This window comes from Saccostrea echinata, unplaced genomic scaffold, assembly GCF_033153115.1.
Source record: "Saccostrea echinata isolate AGI-Se365-2 ecotype Australia unplaced genomic scaffold, CSIRO_AGI_Sech_v1 ptg000001l, whole genome shotgun sequence".
Lineage (NCBI taxonomy): Eukaryota > Metazoa > Mollusca > Bivalvia > Ostreida > Ostreidae > Saccostrea > Saccostrea echinata.
The window spans coordinates 53,159,070-53,181,009 of record NW_026889750.1 but is presented as its reverse complement, the minus strand read 5'-3'; the positions used below and the strand labels follow the sequence as shown (position 1 = coordinate 53,181,009).

At 35.1% G+C, this 21,940-nt stretch overlaps 1 protein-coding gene across 1 annotated transcript; it reads left to right on the top strand.

Moving 5' to 3' along the window:
• The first annotated feature begins 68 nt into the window (after positions 1-68).
• On the top strand, positions 69-21,657 carry LOC133194531 (protein O-GlcNAcase-like). Its single transcript, XM_061330479.1, has 14 exons — positions 69-261; positions 3,162-3,213; positions 3,445-3,542; positions 5,452-5,582; positions 7,748-7,916; positions 8,289-8,387; positions 12,062-12,346; positions 12,623-13,474; positions 13,612-13,677; positions 14,663-14,748; positions 15,623-15,727; positions 16,199-16,290; positions 17,050-17,239; positions 21,009-21,657. Exons 1-14 carry the CDS (start codon positions 195-197, stop codon positions 21,306-21,308), a joined length of 2,592 nt encoding a protein of 863 aa, XP_061186463.1. The 5' UTR covers positions 69-194; the 3' UTR covers positions 21,309-21,657.
• Positions 21,658-21,940: the final 283 nt, after the last annotated feature.

The following is a 21,940-nucleotide window of genomic DNA, read 5'->3' as shown; positions in this document are numbered from 1 at the left end:
ATTCTTTAAGTTGTACTCCAATCAAATCTGTCCTTTCTCCGTAGTCTCGTAAGCCGTTCTGGTAAAATCGCCATTTTGAGAGAAACTGTGTTGTTCGCAATATTTAATTAGTTTACATTTCAGACATAATTGGATCAAAAAACTCAAAATTCTGTGTCAGAAACAAAACTAAGGATCTGAAGTCCTTAACCAACATGACGGCAGGTGAAGAAATTTTAGATAATCGACCGAAGAGGAAGTTCGTATGCGGAGCTGTCGAAGGTAAAAATATTGAATGATAAAAGTGCAGTGGGAACCTCCAAAATTACATTGCACAGGCTAAGAACAGTTGGAGTATGTTATATCAAACTGGTGATAATATACTAACCAGTTATGGATTTGTTACTCTTATAAATTGTTTTGGTCTCTATCGTAAGGTTCGGCCTCCCCCCTTTTCGTTCTCCTGATGTTTGGGTCCGAGATCATAGGTGCCTGAGGCAATGCTGCTTATGAACACTTGAAGAAAAAGAGGTTGGATAACCGTCCCCTTAAAACGTGCTAAAATATAGTGTCATGTTAGGCGACTTCAATATATGAGATCGTGTAAAAAATAAAAAAAAAATTTAAGTATAATTTACTATTCCATGGATCTTTACAAGGTTGTTTTTTTACTCAGGTGACAGTTAATTAAGGCCTTTGGGTCTGTTGTTAATTATGGGCTGATCAGTCTTTATCTTCTGCCAACCTGTCTTAAATTTTGGACCAAAGTTAAGTGTCATTGCACTTAAATTTCTAGGGCCAAGGTGTCATTGGGCCGACCATAATTTCAACATGCAGTAACTGTTAGATTACAATACAATGGCTTTATATAGTGTGAAAACTCAAAACTTTGTTTGCAAATGTGCAAAGAGACATTTTGAAAAGCAATTTTTATGCATTGTTTTAAAAAGAGTAGAAGTAGACAAATCTCTCATTGCTACACTGAGACTTTACTTTTAATTTTAAAAAAATTCTCTTTCCAGTTTCCATTGATACAGATGATTAACCCCCAAAAATTATGTTAATCCTTTTCTAGTTATTTGATTCTCTTAGATGTCTCTTTGTAAACCTTTTGAAATATGTTGTTGAAAGTTGCACATATATGATCAGTCAGGGGTGAGACTGAATTCCGTCATTTTTAGAATGACGATTTTTAGTCATAAAATAAAATTTTTATTATGACTTAAACTCGTTATTTTTAAGATAATGACAAAAAAACAGTCAAAAAAATTTAGAGTGTTTCTAGAATACCAAGTTACCTCTCTTTGAAAAATGTTAGATCCACCAAGCGAAAAAAGGACAAAAAACATCGTAAACAAACTTCATTTCTCTAATACACTTGACTACAATACTGGTTATGTTGACAGTACAGATTTCACTAGCAAAAATACGAGTGGAAGAGTTATTTGTCAATTTATTTGCATTAAATAGGAAAGAAGATGAAAATGACGATATTCCATCTTTTTTCAAAATGGAGGGTCTGGGCGTAACTGAAATATCTCGTTTGTTTTACGGGGCGCACTACTTTTTTATGGCTTTAACTTTTTGTCGAGACTTTTCTCTACAAGTACGTATTCTTTCAGATGTTGTACTGTATGTTTTTACAGGGCTAAAAGCCGTGTAAAAATGGTGAATTAGTTCTACCAAAATTCGACATTTTACCGCTAAATAATAACTTTCATTCTCCATGTTGATGTTCTAACGCACGTGGTCGGCAGTAATTAGTGACCCGGATGAAATGAAACTTGCGTAAAAACACTTCTTTCAGCGGTGAATTCAAATTTCGCTTTTATGTAACCAGGAAGAAGAATTAAGTTGAAAAAGAAAATATGATGATAGTAAGTCATATTGACAAAAATGACGAAAATACGTAGTTAGTAAATATGACGATTATCCATCATTTTTCAGAAATGACAGATTTCAGTCTCACCCCTGACTAATGATGCATTGCTACTGATGTTTACATTTTCATAATTCCATTTTTACGGCATATAGTTTTAGCTCAGCAAGCATCAACTGTTAAAGCAGAAAAAAGATCCTTCACCCCAGCAGTCGGTTATTGAGACAATTTACTCCCTAGACTAAAGAAAACATAACATTTTCAATAAAACTTTGAAGAAATGTTTATTAAGATAAAAGTCAAGTTACTCAAGTAATCTATAATTACACAAGATTTTCAAAAAAATATTTCAAACTTGCAACTTAAAATTAAGTGTAATCTGGTCTTTCAAAATCTGCCTGTACCCAGTATTGTTACCCAGCTAAAGTCATGTTCATTGTATAACAGACCGAAGTATTTGATGCAGAAAAATTCAATAACATATTTAAGTAAAATGGCTGTAACAAGGTACTTCCTATTTTAGTACAAGTACTGTACTGCCTGTTTCTAATCTTTTTGAAAACCTTGGTGTTAATAATAGAAAGTTTACTGTAGTACACTTAGGCCCTGTGGATGAATCTGGAACAGACAAGCTGTCTGATCATCAAGGACATGTTATTTAAATTAAGAACACAGGATTGTCCCTAAGACCCAGGGGCCAGGGAATTTCCCTGCCTATAAAGATGTAATCCCCAGGTTATTTTGGTATTCCTCCTAAACTCCCCATTAAGGGAGGAACCCCAGTTCCCCTTCTACTTCTATTCTTAGGGACAACTCTGAGAATACATTAAAACATAAAAAAGCTAGGCTTTAATACATTAACTAATAGGAGCATATTGATTGAGTAATATGGAAGGTAAACCTTTAAGATTTAAATATAAAAATGTAGGATATTTTACACCCTTGATCTTCAAACATGTCGGGTAAATTCAGACCCTTTCAAATTTGGACAGGTGTATTCGGTCCTAAACTCAAAATTTTGACACTTTATTTAATTTTGTATATTCAAAAGTTCAGAACTTCGATGAATTTAAAAAATTCTCTATGTGAGTTGCTACTGAAGCTCTTCAGGCTTATGACTAGATATATTATCCTTAATATTAATATCCTATTTCATTGATAAAGCCCAACCAAAGTACAGGACTTTAGGAGTAAGTTTGCTGGGATTAGAAAAAATGACAGAAGATGAAATGTTTGATATTTGCAGTTGTTATCATGTTTTATTTATATGGGAGTATTGAGTTGATTTATATATGCTTTGCAGGATTTTATGGAAGACCATGGACCACAGAGCAAAGGAAAATTCTGTTTGAGTGGTACAATTATTTTTATTATTTTAAGTATTAATGAAGTAATTTTTTTAGCATAATCAGCATGTTCAGTAAGATACCAATTTTTGACATTAATAAATTGTCTTACCAGTTAGATTTTTAATTGAATCATAATGCCCAGTTAGAAAACATTTGTTCTTATACAATTTTATACAGTTCTTTGATGAAAAATTTGGTTCTTGAAAATTTCATTTATTTGAAATGGATGTTTTGCAGGTTGAAAAAGATGAAGATGAACACATACATGTATGCTCCTAAAGATGATTGTAAACACCGAGCCTTCTGGAGAGATCTGTACTCGGTAGAAGAAGCCGGTGAGTCAGGGGTCAAAGGGCAGTAGAATTGTAGTTCAGAGTACACCTGTACTCGGTAGAAGAGGGGTCAAAGGGCAGTAGAATTGTATTTCAGAGTACACCTGTACTCAGTAGGGGTCAAAGGACAGTAAAATTGTAGTTCAGAGTACACCTGTACTTGGTAGAAGAGGGGTCAAAGGGCAGTAGAATTGTATTTCAGAGTACACCTGTTCTCAGTAGAAGAGGGGTCAAAGGGAAGTAGAATTGTAGTTCAGAGTACATCTGTACAGAATTAGAATAAGTCTTGCCAACTGATTAATAAGGCCATCCTTAAAAAAATTGTTTTTTTTGCGGTAACGCAACTCATCATTTTAGATGCGAGTAGGAAGGTAGGTAATTTTTTTTTTTTTGTAGACAAATGTCGGGAATTATTTAATTTAAGGTGTTGTAATTTTAACACCAGCATTCGATGCACCCAGATTCTTAAACGTATAAGAATCACATATTCTTACTGAATCATTCGGACAATTCCTGGCACACTGCAAGTTATCAAGAAAATTTTGTCGGTTTTAAAGCACATCTTGATGGTCAAATGCTTAATACGACCTGTCTCTGCAATCCTCAGGAGTCCACCTTAACCTAATCTCTCATTTGTTTTTAACTTTGATCTAAAGATCAGATAACCAGTTTTTAAAATTAAATTTTATAATTACTGAAACCATAGGTGTATTTACATTCTTCAATTCATCCTGCTGCATTTAATATTTCATGGCCTCTTCTCTCTCTCTATCCATTTTTCTCCGATTCCATATTTGACATACTTTTAAAAACTATTTTGACGTGAATTGATATAAAGTATGGAATAAAATTCCCGTTAAAAAATAAATGTGCTGCATATCAAAGATTTCTTTTCTTTTTTTTTTTTTTTTTTTGATCAAAGGGTTTGAACATTTATTTTTAATACATTTCCAATTGATTTTTAAAATTCATTAAGTGGATCGATTTTCCCCCCTTTTCTCTCTCAAATTAACACAAATAAAAGGAGTGATAATTTAGGTCTTCATGTTGAACAGTTAAATGACGAGAAACTAACTTATCCAGTACAAAGCATCTGTGGTCATTTACCGAATGTATTGCATTACTTACGTTTATAACTGGAAAATACGACCCGATGTTGATTCCTACTGGACTTTTAGAACTATCGCAGTGAAAAACTACATTAGATGGAAAATATAAAACGTTTCCCTTCAGTGTTGATTTTAACATGTTTAAGATAGTGATAAAAAAATGTAAGACGACTAATATCTCAATTTTTGGAAACCTGGCAAAGTTTTAAGCCTAAGGCGACTTTTTCGACCCAAATTCCCTCTAGCTTCAAAGTAAACGCGCGTGTCAATGACAATAATCATAGATGTGTTTCCCGCGGACTTGTCGTCACCATTTAAACATCGGTTTGTCGTGATCATCAAAATGCTTTTAATAGTTGCAGATTGAGGAAATCAAGCGTCTCTATAATTCAGACATCAAGAAAAAAAGGGTTGGATAAAATCGGAAAGTAGACACGCATGTAAAAAAAAAAATCATACTTTGAATAGGTTAAAAACAAATTTGAGTCGGGCGGATTTTGATGAGTCGGTCTCGTTACCGCAAAAAAAAAATTTTTTTAAGGATGTCCCAGCTTTTTAGGAGTGATGGCTTTTTAAAAAATAAAAATGTTATTAGCTATGTATACATCAGATAGACTCAGGTGAATTGTACATGACGTCTATCATGATCTTAGGCGTCTTATTAATACAGAATCCTGCTTCTTGATGACAGGGAAAAATTGTTTCCAAAATTATGCAAAATGCCTCATAAAATTGCCAGTTGATAAGGAGAAATAAGTGAGGTATGTTTATAGAAACTGATGCAGTTATTTTTAACTTTTTAGAGAATTTGACATCACTGATAGAAGCTGCTAAGGAACATGGAGTGGAGTTTGTTTATGCTTTGTCTCCAGGCCTGGACATTACTTTTTCTAGCACCAAAGATGTACAGTTTCTTAAACGCAAGCTGGAACAGGTAATAAAGCGTAATTATATTCTCAGAATTATAATTTAAAAGAGATGAATTTTCAGCAATACTTATTATTATACCTTATTATAACAATTCTATAAAACACATAATCTGATTGGTTTAGACACATGACAGAGAAAATAAAACATTGAGTATCTTTGGAAAAAATATAATCAACCACTTTGGAACACTCTTAACATTTTCCTATAGAAGTTAATTGTTTTTGGCTGAGAATACTAAGCAAACATAAACAGGCACACTGTCTGCTGACTGTAGGTTACACATTCCCAGTGAGAAATTATTGTCCAAATTAACTGGATAGAAAGGACTCAAAGATCATGTTTTAAAGCACAAAACTTGCAGAAAAGAGTTATGAAAAGTGAATTTGGGATTGGTGTTTATTTTTAAAAGTTAAGCTTGATTTGATATAATAAACGATAATGAATTTATTGCATAAATTTTTGGAAAATAAGAAGATTTATTCAGGGCTATTCCAGGAAAAAATGTACGGGAGGGTTGGACGGCACTTCATATATTTTTGTATGGGTAGTGGGTCTGGAGCAATTAAATTTGTATGGGTGGTTGTCCTCACTCGATATATTTTTAGATGGGTGGTTGTATTTACCCTCACAAATAATCAAGTGCAAAGTACTTCTTTCCTATCATTTTTTATAAATCGGTAAATACTGATATTTTCGTCCTAAACAGTTGTAAAGTGTGTTAACATTGAAAGTGAAAGTAGAATCGAACAAAACGGAAACAAGGGCAGATAACTATAAAAGCATGTGCAACTGTGACTGCAATGAGAGTGGGGGATTGGAAAACGGATTAGTTGTGCTTTGGACTCCCTGGTCCAGCTTCTTTTCGCCAGTTTAATCAAATATGATTACATTGGTAAATTAAATGAAATTAGAAACAATCAGAAAGATCGTTTTATTTTAAACCGAAAGTAGAAAAAAACGGAACTGATAATGAACGTTTTAGAGCATGACTACGGAGTTTGCAAGTCAAATATTTTACTTTATACCACATACAGAGTAAAAGGAAGATGAGATATGAGTTTGAAAACAATATGAAATATATTATGTCAAAAACATGCCAGTCCTTAACCTGTTAAGTGTTAACTTGTCGAACTTGTATGCACCAATGGTCTAAGTTGTTAGATGGGATTTAGAATTCATTAAATATATTTTTTTAATCAAAGTTTTCACTTCACAGACACTGCCTACAGAAGTTTAGTCCCCCCCCCCCTCCCCCACCTGAAAAAAAGCAGTAATCATGTTGTTATGAACAAGGTGAACAACAATTGTTAAGGATAGCTAGGCTATAATTTACAATATTAATTTTAATTAATTGTAGGAATGTCATTTCTACTAGTACATGGGTATACATACTTGTAAAAGCTTTACCTAAGCTTTACAGACTACAAAGTCATGTATCAGAACAGATATACAAATCACTATAATAAAGGCTTTCAGTGGTGTGTATCATAGGCCTAAAGGAACATATTTTTTTAAGCTGTAGCAGGAACATGGGGAACTGTTTTACAAAAAAACTTATGACTAAGACTAAAAACTTTAGTTGTTCATAAAATCTTACAAAACTTGTGTTTCTGTTAAAAATTGTTGGCATAAAACTATCTTTTTTTTCAAAAAGATTTAAAACATTTTTAAAGTAATGCAAAAAAGAAATTTATTTGCATAATAACATTTAATTTGATCTTAGTCATAAGTTCTTTTGTAAAACGGGCCCTGGTGTGATAGATGTCAAAACCCAACACTCATTCGAAGTCAGATAAATTACAATACCTGAAAAAAGTATATAAAATTTTATTGTATATATATATGTGTGACACAATTTTTTTTTTAAATTTAGATGGGTGGTTGTATCAAAAGCAATTTTAAATTGATGGGGGGTGGGGTAGAAGGTAATTAAAAATGTATGGGTGGTGGGGTAAAAATAAAAGTGCCTTCCAACCCCCCCATACAATTTTTCCTGGAATAGCCCTCACCAGAAAAATCATATTGCCTTAACGGCCTAAGGGAATATGACATCTTTTCTAAACAAATCTTCAAGCCTATGATGAATATGATTTTTTTTATGGTTAAATAAATCTTCATACATGTATTTCTCTCAAGATTAGATAATAAATGTATAATATTCTTGTGTAGGTGACAAGTTTCGGATGTACAGCATTTGCACTGCTGTTTGATGACATTGAGCCTGGATTGAGTGAGACAGATCGCAGTGCTTTCCAGTCATTTGGGGCAGCCCAGGTGTCGGTCACAAATGAAGTTTATCAGCATTTAGGGCAACCCCAGTTCTACTTCTGTCCCACAGGTAAGTGTCAATACTCAGGAAAATGTATACTGGTATACAAATGAAGGAAATGTCAGTATTTTGAAAACTCATTTTAAAGAAGATATTTCTATATAAGATACAGTTGAAATTTGCTATCTTGGACACTGATAACTCAAATACCATGGATATGTCAAAGTGATTTGGAAGTACCAACCCCTCATTCTTTAAGTATTTTACCCTTGATATCTTGAATCCTCGGATATCTCGAAGTTTTTCCTTGGTCCCATTGAGTTTGAGATAACAAGGTTTGACTGTATAATGAGATTTATAAGAGTTCCTAGGAAAGAAAGATAAATGGTTAGACCTATTTGTTGAACACTGTTAAATACTAATATTCTGTTGATTTTGCAGAGTACTGTTCGTCAAGAGCTGTTCCAAACTTGCTATCATCAGACTATCTAAATACTCTCGGAGCCAAGCTACTGAAGGACATAGATGTCTTATGGACAGGTATTGTTCTGAAGTTATTTTGACTTTTAAGCTTTTCTCTGCTGGAAGCTCAAGTTAGCTTTTCTGGTCAAAGTTTGTCGTGTGTCTAGCATCTATTAACTTTTTAGTGAGCGTTTCTGATTTAAAAGTATCCAGCTTTCATCTCTTAGTCACGTAATCAGGATTCCACAAGTACATCAGTTTGTTTACAAGGTGTTCCTGGAATTCTAGTTTTGTTGATGTGAACAATCGCATACCAAGAGTTGTTTTGATCAAACGGACTCCTTTTGGCACCAAAAAAACTAATGATGCATAAAATCTTGATGATAACCAGCAGTCATATTTATAGTCTAACATCTTACAGAGTTTTTAGCTCACCTGAGCTGAAAGCTCAAGTGAGCTTTTCTGATCACCCGTTGTCCGTCGTCCATCCGTCTGTAAACTTTTCACATTTTCAACTTCTTCTCAAGAACCACTGGGCCAATTTTAACCAAACTTGGTACAAAGTATCCTTGGGGGAAGGGGAGTTTAAATTGTTAAAATAAAGGGCCAAGTCCCCTTACAAGGGGATATAATCAAGAAAAGACAAAAATAGGGTAGGGTCATAAAAAAATCTTCTTCTCAAGAACCACTGGTCCAGAAAAGCTGAAACTTATATGAAAGCATCCTTGGATAGAGTAGATTCTAAATTGTTAAAATCATGACCCCCGGGGGTAGGGCGGGGCCACAATAGGGAATCCAAGTTTTACATTGAAATATATAGGAAAAATCTTTAAAAATCTTCTTCTCAAGAACCACTGAGCCAGAAAAGCTGAAACTTATGTGGAAGCATCCTGGTGTAGTGTAGATTCTAAATTGTTAAAATCATGACCCCGGGGGGTAGGGCGGGGCCACAATAGGAAATACAAGTTTTACATTGAAATATATAGGAAAAATCTTTAAAAATCTTCTTCTCAAGAACCACTGAGCCAGAAAAGCTGAAACTTATGTGGAAGCATCCTGGGGTAATGTAGATTCTAAATTGTTCAAATCATGACCCCTGGGGGTAGGGCGGGGCGACAGTAGGGAATCCAAGTTTTACATTGAAATATATAGGAAAAATCTTTAAAAATCTTCTTCTCAAGAACCACTGGGCCAGAAAAGCTGAAACTTATGTGGAAGCATCCTGGTGTAGTGTAGATTCTAAATTGTTCAAATCATGACCCCCGGGGGTAGGGCGAGGCCACAATAGGGAATCCAAGTTTTACATTGAAATATATAGGAAAAATCTTTAAAAATCTTCTTCTCAAGAACCACTGAGCCAGAAAAGCTGAAACTTAAGTGGAAGCATCCTTGGGTAATGTAGATTCTAAATTGTTCAAATCATGACCCCTGGGGGTAGGGTGGGGCCACAGTAGGGAATACAAGTTTTACATTGAAATATATAGGAAAAATCTTTAAAAATCTTCTTCTCAAGAACCACTGGGCCAGAAAAGCTGAAACTTATGTGGAAGCATCCTGGTGTAGTGTAGATTCTAAATTGTTAAAATCATGACCCCGGGGATGGGGGGGGGGGGGGCACAATAGGGAATCCAAGTTTTACATTGAAATATATAGGAAAAATCTTTAAAAATCTTCTCAAGAACCACTGAACCAGAAAAACTGAAACTTATGTGGAAGCATCCTGGGGTAGTGTAGATTCTAAATTGTTCAAATCATGGACCCTGGGGGTAGGGCGGGGCCACAATAGGTATTACAAGGGGGGAAGTCTGGTAATGAACAGTATGGCCAAAGTTACTCAGGTGAGCGATGTGGCCCATGGGCCTCTTGTCTTGAATTCATGGTCCAAAGGGCTAAGATGGGGCCACAAAAGGGAGTTGAAATATATTAAACAAGAATTATCTAAAGCTGATGAAGATTAACAAGGCCATCATTTGTCAAATCTACAGTTAAACATCTTGATGCAGAGAAGAGATAGATACATGGCCCTTAAGGGGGCCGACTGGGGTTTTCATTGCGCAATACTTCGCGCAGCATAGTAAAATAAAGCGTATTTACTCTTTTAAAGCAACTATTTTTACATAATTTACAAAAATTAACAAATTTAGGAAAACTAAGGTTAAAAAATCTAATTACCTTTTTAAATAACTGATTTTTTAAACGATTTTTCAAATGATGGGTAGATAGACGTCGTAACAGCGTGTTTCTGATGTCATGAATAACCGAAGTTCTTTAAGCGGGGTCATTAATTATGTCATAAAATAAAAAGTATAAAATAGATGCTCTTGAAATTTTAAACACAGGAAATTGAGAATCTCATAATCATTTTTATTTTTTTTTATGTAAATCTGTGGTATCTGTCATGTTTTGTTGTACTCCATAAACAGGAAAATATCACGATTTTTGACATTTTGAGATGCCCCCTCTGGAAACCAGACGGTAGAATTTTGTGTTTCTTGCAAAAAATGTACAATATAGTATTACCCATCAAATAATATAATTTGAGCAAAAAGTCTATAGTAGCATTTGTATAATTTGCTCCAAAGTGCGAAAAAATGGTATTTTCCTATATAACCCTATAGTAAATGTACCTGTATTTTGAGATGGTCCCTAAAAAATAACCAGACGGTAGATGTTCACTAAACTTGGCATATATACTGAAGTCAATGTAAGGTATATATGGTATAAAATTAAAGAGTTTCTCTATAGTAGTTTTCACACAATAAAACCCCAGTCGGCTCCCTTAAGGACTGGGTGAACACATTAAAAAAAATTTTGGACACTGAGAAAAATAATGTTACAAAGGTGTAAATACTGAGTGTATCTATTTCATGTTCAACCTTTGGTACTTCTCATTTAATATCCTGACAGAACAAAGTATTGATCAACATACATCACTGCCGCTTTCTTAAATGGGGAAAATACATGCCAGTAAAGTTTTCAATTGATTTATTCTAACTAATCAAAAGTAAAGAATGTTTAAATTGATTAAAAATAGAGTAATACACTGTTGATTTATTTTATAGTAAATCAAAGGGCAGATCACTCTAACTGCATAGATATCAAATGAAATTTGTCAGGGGTCTCATGGAATGAGTTGACATGGGACCCTTGACCCTGTGAGGATGAAGAATACCATGGAATTGAAACTCTTTAGCATGCAGTGTATAGAGGGTTATTAAAGCAAGGACATAGCTACAAGTGGAGGAGGGGGGAGTCAAAGTTTCTACAATTGAATAAATAAAGGAAAAACCTTTTAAAAATCTACTGTGGAATCACTGGAATCACTATTTAGTTTTGTTTGTGGGGAACCCTTACCCACAAATTTATATCCCTATGTATCGATTTATTGAATCTTTTGTATATTCGAGTTACCCACAAAATCAGTGTACTTCCTCACAAACCAATAAAATATTGGTTACCCTCGAATTAAAATGATTCCACAATAGTCATGTTTTAAAATATGCAAGCAATTCCAGTTTATTCAAGGCAAGGCCTCGGGACTACATTTGTTGCCACAGTTGTAAAGTTAACACCAAGCTTTAATGTATCCTTAAGTTAATGTGGTTGAAATCATGGACTTAAAATTGGAGAGATTACGTTTATCTCCAAGTGCATTTGTCAGTAAAAGAATCAGGTGAGCATTGTGACCCATGGGCAACTTATTTATTTGTCCTACAGAGTTTCACTATTGTAAGTGTTTTATCTGTTGTCAGGTCCTAAAGTGATCTCCAAGAAGCTGACTATTCAACACTTACAGGAGGTATCCTCGGTGATCAAGCGACCACCTGTTATATGGGACAACATACATGCTAATGACTACGACCCCCGCCGTGTGTTTCTCGGACCATTTGATGGAAGGTCCCCTGAGATCATTCCATATTTACGTGGACTTCTAACAAATCCAAACTGTGAATTCGAAGCTAACTATGTGGCTCTTCACACACTGGGTCAGTGGAGTGTGTCTAATAGTGACGGACTAAAGAAGGATATTATTGCAGGTAAATTTTCAGCTGAAGAAAAAACGCAAAATAATTTTGATCATGTCCAAAATTAATGATTAATATGAAGTCCATATAATTATATATTTAAAAAAAAATGATTAAAAAAGAATGGTGGAGTACATCTGAATCTGTTATATAATATGTTTTAGATGGAGAATAATATAAATATATAATGTCAATATGTTTTAGATGGAGAACATTTATATAATATATAATGTCAATATGTTTTAGATGGAGAACATTTATATAATATATAATGTCAATATGTTTTAGATGGAGAACATTTAAGTCCGGTGGCTGCTGACATAAGACTTGAAACAGAGAGTGATTTTGGTTCAAATGAAGACTTGCCATCTCGTATTGATCGTCGGTACCAGACCAGACTGGCCCTGAAGCAGGCACTGGATGACTGGATGATGGAAATCAACACAAATCGTCAGCCACCTCGTGTGGTTGCCCCCCTTACCACCACTGGTCCCCCCATTCCCATTCCTGCAATTCCAGCCCCAACAATAGACAATAATGTCACCCCAGTGTGTGGAGACAATATGGCCGCCTCCTTTGCAGGCAGTCAAGCTGCCAATCCCCCTGCTAACCTTGTAGACTCAACTATTCCCTCAGATTCCGAGTCTGAGATATCGGAGGACCCTGAACCAATGGAATACGTACCAACAGCTGTCCCCTCTCTGGAGGTTTGTAAGGAACCCTCCCCCTCCCCAGAAGACGTGATGCAGGTGGAGACGGAGGTACCCCCTGCTGTGGAAGACAAGGATTGCTGTATGACTAACACAGAGTGCTTCATGAGAGAAGATCTAAGTTTACTTGTGGATTTCTTTTACACCCCATTTGACCATGGAATGACCAGTGTCCAGTTACTACAGGATTTACACCATCTGAAATCTAACGCTGGAGTGGTGGTCAGGGGGCATGGGAGACTTAATTCTGAAGAAGCATCTGCATGGATGGAAGCTGCAGATAAATTCTTGACAGCAGTCCAGAAGGTGGACAGGATGATCCGACTGATCCAGCATATTCCTAATGCAGCAGTGGTTCACGAGTTCTTCTCCTATCTGTGGGATCTACAGGGATTGCTACAACTTTGTGCTTGTTATGTGCAGTGGCTCAGTAAGTGGGATAGTCTCTCCATTACTGTATGGCAAAGAAAAAAACTGTTATCCTTAATTTGAAAGAAAATGCATGTGAAGTATTGCCATTTTGCTGGCCACAAAATCTTGAGCAATGTATTGATTTGATTTTTTCAGAACTTGGACAAATCAAAGAGTCTGCTATTCCACGGTTGTCAGAGCCTTCTCCTAATTCTCCCACATGTAAGTTGTCTTTCTGTGTAGACATAGCAGAGTGCACCATGAGGGGAGAAATCTTGGGAACTAGGGGGAGTCCTGAAATTTACATGTATCTGAAATTTGACAATTTTATAAAAATACAGAGACTGGGTTTTGATTCCTTCCAAACAATCTAGATTGGATACAAGTTCCTAATATTTCTTTCTTGTTCTACAGTCATGTTTGATAATACTTGTTTGTTTCTGACAGACACAACAGGATGGATTTTAATAAGGTGGGCCACTCTCTTCTTTTCACATCAATCAGTAGGGGATTCTGTGGGAGAGTATTGTGTTATTGAGAGGTGTATTGCAAGGGTAGAGGCTGAGTCTAAATGTAAAGTTATTGAGTTACATTATAAGTCTGTGATGTGAAGGGAACAAGTGTGCCTGCCAAGTTTCTTTTCAGAGCAAGTTATATTTCCCTGCAGATTTCGGAGGTACAGGGACTACTTGTGAAGTGACTATAAACTTAACAGAGACTTCACAAGACAGGGGCCTGTTTACCTTGGAATCAGCTGGAGGTGTTTTATTTAACCTGGCTAGGGGAGAGAACTCTCCTCCCAGTCAGGGTGTATCATGACTGTAGAACCATTTTCTGAAGAAGGATGACCTAGCTAACCCTTCAAAACATTCCTGTCCAGCTTTTTTTCACATTTTTAACAAATATTTTTTGAATCTGTATGAAATCTTGGACAAAAATCCAGAACTTTTTCATTCTTGGCTGAACAAACATTGAGGGGTTCTAAGTTGTCTATTTATTCTTCAGCAAAATGCAATCTAGGTGCTATTATTAATGAAACATTTCTTCCTACAACAGTTGTGGTAAGTATATAAAATTTCTCTGATATATATCTGATAAGTAAAATTAAGAAATGCTATTTCTGGATGCAATAAAAAAGACAATCTGTGAGAAATGCTAATTACAGGTCTAATCTCAGCATCTTATTTTTTCTTTTGTACAATACCAGGGTGTTCAAAAGGGTATAAGGAACTGTTCCATAGTGGCGACCAGGAACCCTGGGTATTTCGTGGCGGAGTTCAGGGGGAAATCCAAGTATGTATATCGGACCAGCACCCGCCGCCGACCATCTACTCCGACATTTTACTGCTTTCATGTATTTTGTTGTGACAGTCATACTTGTATGACTGTTGATACAGAGAAGTTATAAACATTTATTAACCTTTATTTTTTGGCAGTCTTTGCTCTCCTTATCCTAAGTTTTATTTCCAGGACTGCGCTGCGGCTGACAGAAAACAGGCAGATTGTACGACCAGCTGTGTTCGGTCTTAATCTTAGCTGGCTGTTTGCCTAGAGCTACTGATGAATGGAGATTTGATCTCTTTCAACATCTACATTCATTCTATAATTTCAGTCCCCTATTCTCTTGACACAGTTGATTTTGATGCAATTTGTCTGTTCCTAATTAACTTTCTTTTTTTCAGATATTGCGCATTATGCTTTTTGCCTTGCATTTGAAAGGCATGCAAATGACGGTGGCTAGAATACTCAGTAACACGGTGAATGGTTGCTCTTGTTCACTGGTTGGGTGGGGGGAGGCGGGCAGTGTCAGTACACTAACCATTGCTAAATAAAAAGTTCTGTTGTTTTGTTTTTTTTTATAGACAGTTATAAAAACTAGTCAACAAGAGTGTTTTAGGAATGAGTTGGCGAGTATTTGTGCCACTTGTTTTTGCAGTAGTAATTATTTTTATTCATACTTAGGATAGGGATCAAAGACTGTGATATGGCAGCCTTCAATTGGATTATTTTGGCTTTTAACAGTTTTGTTCTTAATTTGGAAATTTTTTAAAAGAAAAAAAAGCTGTCATAATGTGTATCTTGCGCTCTGCGTCCAAAGAAACGGCTCTGTTTCTGCGCGTCCCTTTGATTTGATGACTGCTATAACTATAATGTTTTATTTATGCAGCGTTTGTTGCCAAGTGATGGTGCACATGACCTTTTCCTTATCAGACCACCCGAGGTCTTACTGAAGAAACTATACAGCTACAGGCCATATCTACCCACTGATGAAGTGAGTTTTAAACATTTTAGGACTGGGGCAAAGAGATGGTGTTGGGGGGGGGGGGTATGGTAGGCCCAGTTTAAACTGGTGAAAAATTGAGTTTTGAAAGACCATAGAATGCTGAAATAAAATGGGTAGAATTAAATTGACAAAAGCAATTGAATGGGAAACTTGGTCACAATATTTTTCAGTATTAAATAGCATACTTTATGTAGATTTAATATTTTCACATTATTTATTTGAGTCTAGTACTGGTAGGTCCTATACTATAGGAGCAAAATGAATTATTTTACTGCAAAATAACAGTTGTGAATCTCATTTCAGAGAGGGGGACATGAGTTGACTCTTCTTAGAGTACGATCATTCTGCTCACTTATTGGATAATTTATGGTCGCATTTTGATGTGTGCAGAATTATTATTCTGTATTTATGTAGGTGTCTGTGTAGAAAGAACGATTTTTTCATTTCTATTATTTACAGAGCTCTGTGTATAATATTTGTTTGAAAACCTGTGATGATGGGATGGATGGCACAGAGGTTTTCCCTGACTTCCCAGATCTAATAGCAGACAGGTAAGATACACAGTCTATGACAGTAGTTATGTTACCTTTATAAGGTGTCAGACAGGTAAGATACACAGTCTATGGCAGTAGTTATGTAACCTTTATAAGGTGTCAGACAGGTAAGATACACAGTCTATGACAGTAGTTAATGTTACCTTTATAAGGTGTCAGACAGGTAAGATACACAGCCTATGGCACTAGTTATGTTACCTTTATAAGGTGTCAGACAGGTAAGATACACAGTCTATGACAGTAGTTATGTTACCTTTATAAGGTGTCAGACAGGTAAGATACACAGTCTATGACAGTAGTTATTTTACCTTTATAAGGTGTCAGACAGGTAAGATACACAGTCTATGACAGTAGTTATTTTACCTTTATAAGGTGTCAGACAGGTTAGATTCATGGCAGTAGTACTTTATCTTTATAGGGTGTCAGACAAGTAGATAGTAAGATACACAATCCATGGCAGATGTTATTTTAGCATGGCAGTTATTTTAAGCTTTTTATTGCTTGAGTAATAGCCACACAGTGAAATTAATGAGAGAAATGCATTTATCCGGTAAATTTTATTTAACAAGAATAATGCCTTTCTTCACCATTGAATACAAGAAATAACACAAAGATTTAATAAAATCCAGCACTGCAAGATGTATTCTGTTTCTATGGAAGGCTGTACATTGTCAATGTAAGATTAATACTGCCAATTGCATTACACTGTCACTGAAGGATATATACTATCATTATATATAACTTATTTAATTGTAGGATCATAGGAGCTATTGTCTCTATCAGTCCTGAGTACTGCTTTGTTGTCTGTGATGAGCAAGGAGTTTGTGGTTATGCTCTGGCAGCTTTAGATGCCACACAGCTACGTCAGAAGTCCGAGATCTCATGGATACCGGCCATGTATCAGAAGTACCCCAAGCCTAATAAAGAGGAACTGACTCCCAGTGAGGTAAGGGCAGATTGTAATCCTGTATAGTGATGAAAACAAACATCACTTAGTAACAACACAGTGTCCATTCAAACCAAGTAAACTGGCCCTGAAAGTAAAGCCTAAATCAGTAAAAAGTTTTTTTTGGGGGGGGGGGGGGGGGTTAAATTCTAGTAATATTTTTTTTAAAATCCTCATTTAAAAAGTAATTATCTATTCTGGTCAGTAGAGAAATTACTTAATTGGTTTGAAACAAGACAATTTCACAAAGAACAAGGTACAGTTTCAATACAAATCTTGCCCTGTGTTTTTCATAAAAAGGAAAGTGAGATAAAAAATCAAAACTCATGCGTTCTGCATCATTCAAATTCCATGCAGAAAGATCATACAAATCATTTTTCTTATATGACCTTCTAAATGCTAATTGTGACGTCATAAACTTGTGCATTTTCCCGTATTTTCTTAAAAAGTTGCAGAAGACACCAATTTTCAATGGAATTTTCTTTCAGATAATATTGTCCACAGGCATCGCCCACAAATATTTTGAGATATGTGATTTTTCAAATAATTTTACACAACATATCCGAAAGTTTAAGTGGGCGACGGCTGTGGACACTATTTTCTTAAGGAAAATAACCCTTGAAATGGGTCATTTTGAGGCTTTTTATGTTTAAAATAGAGAAATGCATCAAATTAATGACGTCATATTTCCAGAATGGTACTCCTTCATGCCATATTCTTTCCTGATTTATCACTGTCATATATTCAACTAATATTTAACGTAGGTCGCGGGTTTGCTGACGTCGTTAAAACTGGGTACGCAATTTATATGATTTAGACGACTTTCTTGTGCACATTTGATTATGACGTCACGATGAAAAAAATCTGCGATGATTTTTTTTCCATTGAATTCTTCAGTATATCATGAGTTAGCTATAACTTTTGTTGGAATTGATAGTTTAGTGTCATATTATTAAGGAACAAACTTATCACAAATAATGAAGGCTTTATATGATTTGAATATTCGATACAATATTTAGATATTACTGTGTTGGAACTTATAGTTTGTTGTTAGCTATATTATTTATGGAACAAACTAAGTTATCACAAATAATAAAGACCTGATCGACACCGGAAGTATTAGAAAGCGTTTATTTATTCTCGGGCCTTTCCGACAGGCCGAAAAACAACCGCTTGGACACATATGGACGATATGGACACATGTTTAAACTGACATTTTTCCCTTTGAACGTATTTTAACAGTTTGTTTTATTGATAAAGAAGTTATTATGTAAATAATCGCAAATACACCTGTTACATCAAAAGTTTAAACTAAATTTTTTAAAAGGACATTTTTAAAACATATATATCTACAAGTTAATCACAAATTAAAAACTGCTAAGGTAATATGAAACATAAAGACAATTTTTGAGCGACACTGACCTCCTGTAAATAACGGCTTACAATGCTGTTAGCTACAGATTTTATTTGCAACTTTGCTTTCCACGTCCAACAAGTAATGTTCTATAAATTGAAAGGTCGCTCGTCAAAAAATATCTGCTTGTCGATTAGGTCATATACCTGTAAAATTATGTTTTAGATTCTCGCCCCATTTACCCCTCTTAAAATGATTTGTTCGATTGTTTTATTTATTTATGTATTTATTTTTAATTCTTATACGTATACTACATAAAATCAAGATCAGAATTATTTTTGACATCCTCTGTCTGTATGTGAAAAAATCGCTTAGGGCTATTTGCAGGAATGGAGAAATATCGGTGAATAATTAAGTGAAAATATTATGTATAAATACAGATAATGTCGAGAATTAACATTACATTTTGCATCTATTATCACAGAGAGATTTGAACATAGTAAAAGAAATGAAGGTCTAAATGTGTGTTATTTCGTCTAATTAAAAAAGATTACAGGAATTTCTAGAGTTTAATCGTGCTACAGAAAATGATGCACCAGGCCCGTAAAAACTAGGGAATGTATGTACTACACAAAACAAAGCTAATTTGCAGTTGCACCCCTCAACATCTTCGCTATAGCTAGCCATGGAAGGTTTTTCGTTCCACTGCGCTCCCCATAAAGACGGAGTGGACCGGAAACCTTGGCTAGCGAAAAAGCCCCACAAGAATGTCTGATAACTTTTTTCACACTTGACAATTAATGTCTGGTTGTGCCCCCCCCCCCCCTCCCTTACAAAAAAAAAAAAACCCAATGAAATTATGTGCCTGTGTATCCATAAAAAAATCTTCACCAAGAGGCTAAATTCTATCGATTGTTTAAATACGAGGCTTTGCAAAAACTCTGACAATATTGAACGATTCATGAACAAAAAATTGGACGTACAAAAATGTCAGTAATCCAGTGGAAATTTGTGATATTTTCAGAAAAAGCACGAGTGGTTCTTAATTGGTGTACTCTTTTTTTTTAAAATTTATTAACAGAATGGAGAAACGCCGACGACGTGTGGTGATACCACAGAAACATTTTGTACATTAAAGCAGCAGTTGTATGTAGCATGCATTTAAATGTTTCAAAATATTATAAGATGAGCGTTATGTTTACATGTAGCTCTTTTAAAGAATAAAAATAGAATCCATCCATTTTAGCTTCAAAAATGTGAAAAAAATGGAGACTATTTTATATATCTAATTAAAGAAAATAAAATAATAATAAAAAAAAAAAAAACATAGAGGAACTAGCTTCCGGTGTGTAATTTTTTTTTAAAAATGTATACTGAAAATATACATTGTATTCAACCTGGACGATAATTGGCGGAAATTCATGTATTAACAAATTATCGTCGATTTGAGCGCCTTGCTGAATGTGCTAAATAAAAACATTTCATATTTAGAGGATATGCCGTTTTATGCCAGCACGCTGAAAAAAAATACACAGTCAAATGTAACGAAAATTCTAATCTACACGGCAAGAAAACAACACATAAAGAAAAGAGTGTTGTTTTGCGTCCCTTGCGAGAATTTTCACTAATATGAGATGTCAAAGAACTAAAGAAGAGAAACATATCTAATAATCATTTCATTGGTATTGAATTGAATGTATTATGATACGATTCATGGGTCATTTGAAAACACAGCCGTGAATTTCTTCTTTTTTAAAAAAATTATTTTATCTTGTTTTTCTGCTCTGTATACCGGGTCGATATTCACAATGTCAAGCGTGACGTCGCGATATTTTATGACGTCGTTCTTAAAAATGTTACATTTTGCGATATAAAAGCAATTATCCACATTTAATTCACGAGAAAACTAACCCAAAGACATATTAATTTTTTCACATAGATGTATTTCAAATCATTTCTATGTTAAATTACCAAAAGGGAAACAATTTCGTCTGCACCATTTAAAAGTTATTGATATTTTCTAAAACAAAATCTGGTCTCAAAACGAGCCAAAAACGACGTTTTCCCTAAATAATTCTATAGAATAACGTTGAAAATGTTAAGACAACAATGGCATGTTTGGGATTTAATTACACAAAAACGATACAGACGAATTTTATAAAATTTTCAGAGAATGTAAAACGATGGTAGAGGATTCATATTGCTAATTTTTATGGTATGTTTTCGGACACTTTTAAAAGGTCTGCAAACCCGCGACCTACGTTAAGTCAGTTTCAAAACTTTTTGAAAACATTGAATTTTTAGGGCACAATAAAGCTAAAACCGAACCTTCTTCTTATTCAAACTATACTTTTTTTTATGGAATATTTTTATAGTACATGTATTTCTATGACTTGATTGATTTCTTGTTTGTAGGAAGTGATCATGAGTTTTCACACTCCCCAGAGATCCACACCAGTATCTGTGACCCAGAGATATCCCTCTGTGATTCGTCTGGACTTCATCCCACCCCGAGTTGAAGACTACAGTGTTCCCAAACGACTGCTGGCCTGCGCAGTCATGGCACTGAAGACTAGCGGTTCTACTGGAATCCACGTGGAGATGAACGTCGGTGACAAATGTATGATTGATCACTACCAGAGGATGGGGTTCTTCCCGATAATGGACGCCGCAGGTGGGCCAGATGATGTAGTTTACCTAGGGAGGGCCATCTGACCACTCCCAGGGCCCTCAGACCACACCCCCAAGGCCATCTGACCCCCCCAGCATTCCATACAGAATCTTACAATGGTGTAGCGCAATCGGGAACTGTTTATATGAATCAGTCCAGTAAATGTCTTACGAGACAAAACGGTCAATGTTACTGACAGGATCAGTCTGTCACAAAATAGTGCTAAGTAGAGTTTCCTTTGCAACAAAGTATCAAATGAAAAGTCTTTGGTTTTTTTTTGTTGTTGTGTAAGTTGTACATGACTTTTTTTTCATATCTGTTAAACTCGGCTGTGATGTTATGAGTAGTGCATAATTTGTGGCTCATTAAAAAATAAATTTCATTATTACCTTGTTTTATTTGTTTTGTACAGACAGGATTCAGTTTTTTAAAAAAATATAAAGCTTGTACACACAAAGTGGATGCCACTTGGTTAGAGTTCTTTCATTTCTGTTACATCTTGGGACCTTAAATGAAACAGCTTGGACTAAATTTCCCAACAGTGGATATGATATATAAGAGTTACAGAAAAAAAAGAGAAGGGCGTCTATTTAGAATGTGCTTCTGTCATATTCTTGTTTTTATATTAAATCTTGTCTTGCAGCAGGATATATTGATGTGAATGAGATGAACAATG